The following is a 4532-nucleotide window of genomic DNA, read 5'->3' as shown; positions in this document are numbered from 1 at the left end:
GTATAAGCAGTGGTACTAGTCTCTGCACATCACAGGGGCTCTGAGCAATCAAATTGCTTCTATCAGATCATCTGCAACACCCAGAATACACAAGGCTGACATATACCGTATTTATACGAAACAGGAATATCAACCACAGACCTATGCTTAAGTGCCTTGGGATGTAACCGAGACCTGACTACTTCTACTCTATTTTTAACTTGTGATATATTTAGAAATAATCAAGAAGTGCACACAAAACAGAAACAAATTAAGACCTTATGTTTCTAAGGAACCCAGATGATTTATGCTCCCATCTTCTTTAGCTATCTGCACACTACTCTCACACCCCAGAAGGAGCATCCCATACAGCAGCACATACTGCACCAATTATCCATAATCAACATGTCGCTAAAAAGACCTGTTCAGTTCTGGGAGGCTTGTGCAGCTTCCATGCCCACCAATTTCTCATTTCATTTGACTGTCAATTTCCAAAACTGCCAGTTTACCTTTTAACAACAAAAGATACTTCCAAGGACTTCAAGGATACCAGGGAGAGACAGAACAAATTTCCTGCTTCTGAATAATCTAATTCAGAATCTTAATGGTGTATATAGGTTATCACAGCTTTTCTATTAAAAATAAAAAGGGACACCAACTTCAATTTTATTCTTAATAATGCAATCCAGTATAGATCAAAGTTTTCACATTAATCTCAAGTCAGTTTCAAACAGCTACAAGAGGTAGATGTCTGTTCCTTACTACTGATTTATTTGGTTTTATTCCCTTAGCTAAGTAAAATATTGTCCTAATTCTAAGGTTAGTAGCTCATTGTACCTTACTTGCAAAACAAATAGACTAGAAAATATACTAAAATTCATAGATACACAAATAAATGAAGTTACACAGTTTTTTCCTAAAATAATTCAGCTACACTCTTTTCTTCTTCACAGTGCAATGACTGGCTATTTATAGATGGGATCAAATGTCACTCAAACATACACGACTACAAAGAATACAGGCTTCCAAATCTCTTAACTTCTGCTCATTTATATCATATTTATCAACACCAAAAGGTAAGTTTGTTGGGGTTTTTTTTTCCCCCTCCATTAAAAACCCGCTGTTCTGGACACAGCAAGTAGCACTTCAGACTTGACAAGCAGAGTTGCAGTTCTCACAGCTAAAGCCCCATCTGGACCTACAAACTAGGTGCTCCTCAGCCTCTTTGGCCCCTTACACCAACCTAACAAGCCTCTTATGAGCATTCTAGAGGTCAAGCTGCACACAAAACACGGGACAGAAGATGGTACTGCCATCCTTGCATCTAAAACACAAAGGGGAGCACTTTCATGCGTGAGGTGGAGCATCTGCTCCAGACTCCCCTCCTGCGAGCAGTGAGGGACTTTTGGATGTCCCTCTCCCACTTGCCAAATATGAAAGTATGTGGAACATCCCCTATTTAAGAAAAAATAGTAATAATCAGGTGGAAAAGAGTGTGAATTAAGATGAACTCCCACTACGCATAAAGTATCTTATCTTCATCGAGACAAAGAACCAAGAAAGCCTCTCCCTCCTCAGTCGCTGGCTCCCTCTAAATAACCTGCAACCAACACCCTCAGGGTTAGGGAAAGCCAGGCTCCTGATCCTTACCAGGGATGAAATGGGACAGTACCCCTTGCTATGGCATAAACGCACTTTCCACAAAAAGAGAAAGAGGAGAGAGTAGGAGTTCACCTGAACTTCCAAGATTTCCATAACGATACTTCTAAATTCCAGCGCTGATAAACAGTTTCAATTAAGGTTTTATTTTGCATGTTTGAGCACATCACTCCCCCTTTGCTGACTTAATTCACACATTTGGTTTCAACAGATAGATTTCACCTGTCAACTTGATTTCCTCAAACCATAAAAGTTTTTAAAGTAGCAAAGAGCAACCGACACAACCATAACTGCAGTGAGCAGATCAGTAAATGCCGAAAAAGAATTGTCACATGGCAAGATTCTAGACATCAAAAAAGTGACTTATCTATTACACATACTCTGTAGATCTTTGAATCCAAGTACAGTATTTTTCAAAAGCAAAAAAAAAATTATCTGCTTCAGACCTGGAATCTGCAAAGCTTCCAAATCTGTGCAACAGAATACATGAATGAATATATTCCCTGTCAACAGGAGTCAGCATACATGGCTACACAAGTAGTATCTAAGATGAGAGCTACCACGGACGTTATTGCCTAACATGATTCGAAACAGGGCAATTACACCATTTAATACAGAGTTTAATCATTCTCTCTTTTCCAAGATGCTAAAAACCACTTATTTGACCAGCAGTTCGGGTTTTTTCCCAAATTCCACTTGCACAGAGCTTTCTTTTAATATATCAGGACTCAACGTACAGAGGAGTATTTGGAAAAAAAAGCAACAACAACCAGCATTCAACATTCACGTCCAGATTTCCTTTCAAGCTTTCTACTACTTTGTTGCTGACAAGGAAAGGGAAAAAAGTTACTTTTTAAAGCCAGCATTCTGCAAAACGAGCAGATAACATTACTGCAAAACTAGGGAGCCTTCTACAGTATTAACGGTCTTTTGCAAGGGCCTTTTTAGAAAGGCTTCTCACAGGCACGCGAGGCTTCACCTGCATGAGGTTACGTTTTTCATGGCCTATAAAGAATCGGGATTCAATCAGGGATCATTAACGGTAACAATGGTAAAAGGTGTGAGAAATACAGCCACTGAAACGCTGCCAGACCGCCCGTTTCTGGGCTACCGCGGCACGGCTGTGAGGCACGTTCCTCTCCCGCCGCAGGCTGCCCCTCCGCAGGCTGCCCGCCGCCCCTCCGCGGTGCGCAGCCCCCACGGCCCCAGCCAGCCTGACGGCTCCCCCAGGCACGGCGCGGCCGCTCGCGCCCCAACTCGCTTCACGTGCGCTCCGGCGGCGGGCGGGCGCGAGGCGCAGCTGACGGACCGGCGGCAGCGCCGAGCGGCGGGGAGGGGACCCAGGTGCGCGGCTGCCCCCCCCGCCCCCCCCCGCCAGGCGCCGACGACCGCCCGCGCGCGCAGGTGTGCAGTGGCCTCTGCCGGCGCGCGCCCCTCTCCGCGGCCGTGCCGCTGGCGCGCGAGGGGAGCGCAGGGACCGACCTCGCGGCCCCCCCGCCCGCGGCCCCCGGCGCGCGCCCCCTCAGCGCCGCCCGCCGCCCCCCTCACAGCCCCGGGCCCGCCGTGCGCCCCCTGCCCCGCGCCGCCGCCTTCGCCGCCCCCTCGCCCCCCGCCGCCGCTGTCAGGCTCTCGTCCGGCTCCCTACCTGTGGGGAGGCTCTGGGAGCCGCTCCGAGCGGCGGCAGCGGCCGGGTCCGGCTGCCCGAGGAGAAGGGCGATCCAGAGGGAGCCGAGGAGCCGCCCGGCTCTCCCCGCCGCCATCGCTCCGCTCCCCGCGCCCGGCAGCCGGGCACCCAGCGCCAGCCCCTCCCCCGGGGGGGCTCCTCCTGCCTGCCTGCCGGCCGGGGCGCGCTCCCCGCTCGTCCGCCGCCGGGCTGCGCCCCTGCGGCACCCCGAGGCGGCGGCCCTCAGCCGGGCGGCAGGGCTCGCAGCGCGGCCGGTGGGGCGGGCGGGAGCGGCCGAGGCTCACTCCATCGCGGGCCGGTCCCAGCGCCGGGCTCCGCTGCTCCCTCACACGGAGCCGGAGGGGCGCTTGCCGCGCGCTCCTCCCCTCGCTCCCTCCCGCTCCCGCCCCCCCCCCCCACACCCCCCGGGCCCGCCCCCCCTCCTCCGCGCGCAGGCGCCCGCGCGCCCCTCCCTCCCTCCCCCGGCCGGTCGCGCGGAGGCATAGGCGCACGCGCGCTTTCCCGCCCCCACATACCCCCCCGCGCGCCAGGTTTGCGCGCGCCCCGCCCTCCCGGCCGCTCCCGCGCCTGCGCGCGCGCGCGCCAGCCTGCGCCGCCCGGGCCGGAGGGGCGCGCGCGGAGGGGAGCCTGTCAGCTCGCGCTGCCGGGTTCCCGCCTCAGCGAAACCACCCGGCGGGGTCCCGCGGGCGCCGCTGCAGGGCCCGTGCGCAGCCCTGCGGCACGGCACGGCACGGCACGGCACGGCACGGCACGGCACGGCACGGCACGGCACGGCACGGCACGGCACGGCACGGCACGGAGCCGGAGCCGGACCCGGACCCGGAGCGCCACTGCCGCCGCTCTCGCCGCGCTGGGCCGGGGCCGTTCCAGCTCCCGCCGCAGTGACCAGGGAAGTTGCTCCCTGCGGGCCCCGCTGCTGCCCAGTCGGGCTGCCGCATTTTGCGGCAAGCCTGTGCCTCAGCAAACCAGAGGATAAGTAAATGTGGAAAAAAAGCCCGAACCTACTCCGCAAAGGCCCATGAACTGTATTTTCGTCCTCTTGGGGGTAATCAGTTTTACACAGCATTTGCCATTCAAATCCAAATCATTTGAATGCTGCATCGTTACCAGCCGGCTTTAGCCTGGCTGCTGGATCCGGTATCCTTACAAAGGGACAATGAGAGCTATAAATACACATTCCTCCTTCGTTAATCATGTGAAGTGTACTCTT

At 54.3% G+C, this 4532-nt stretch overlaps 1 protein-coding gene across 9 annotated transcripts in view; it reads right to left on the bottom strand.

The window, feature by feature from the left end:
• Positions 1 to 3702, bottom strand: part of NEO1 (neogenin 1) — a 206660-nt gene extending 202958 nt beyond the window's left edge. For all 9 annotated transcript variants that reach the window (XM_040600358.1, XM_040600353.1, XM_040600361.1 and 6 more), the window contains exon 1: positions 3284 to 3702. In XM_040600358.1, the coding sequence (XP_040456292.1) occupies positions 3284 to 3398 (115 nt within the window). In that variant the 5' untranslated portion in view covers positions 3399 to 3702. The remainder of the gene's footprint in view (positions 1 to 3283) is intronic.
• Between the last annotated feature and the right edge of the window lie 830 nt (positions 3703 to 4532).

The sequence above is a fragment of the Falco naumanni genome, chromosome 7 (assembly GCF_017639655.2).
Source record: "Falco naumanni isolate bFalNau1 chromosome 7, bFalNau1.pat, whole genome shotgun sequence".
In the NCBI taxonomy this organism is placed as follows: Eukaryota; Metazoa; Chordata; class Aves; order Falconiformes; family Falconidae; genus Falco; species Falco naumanni.
Note: the sequence above shows the minus strand (reverse complement) of the source record. Positions and strands in the feature narration are given on the sequence as shown.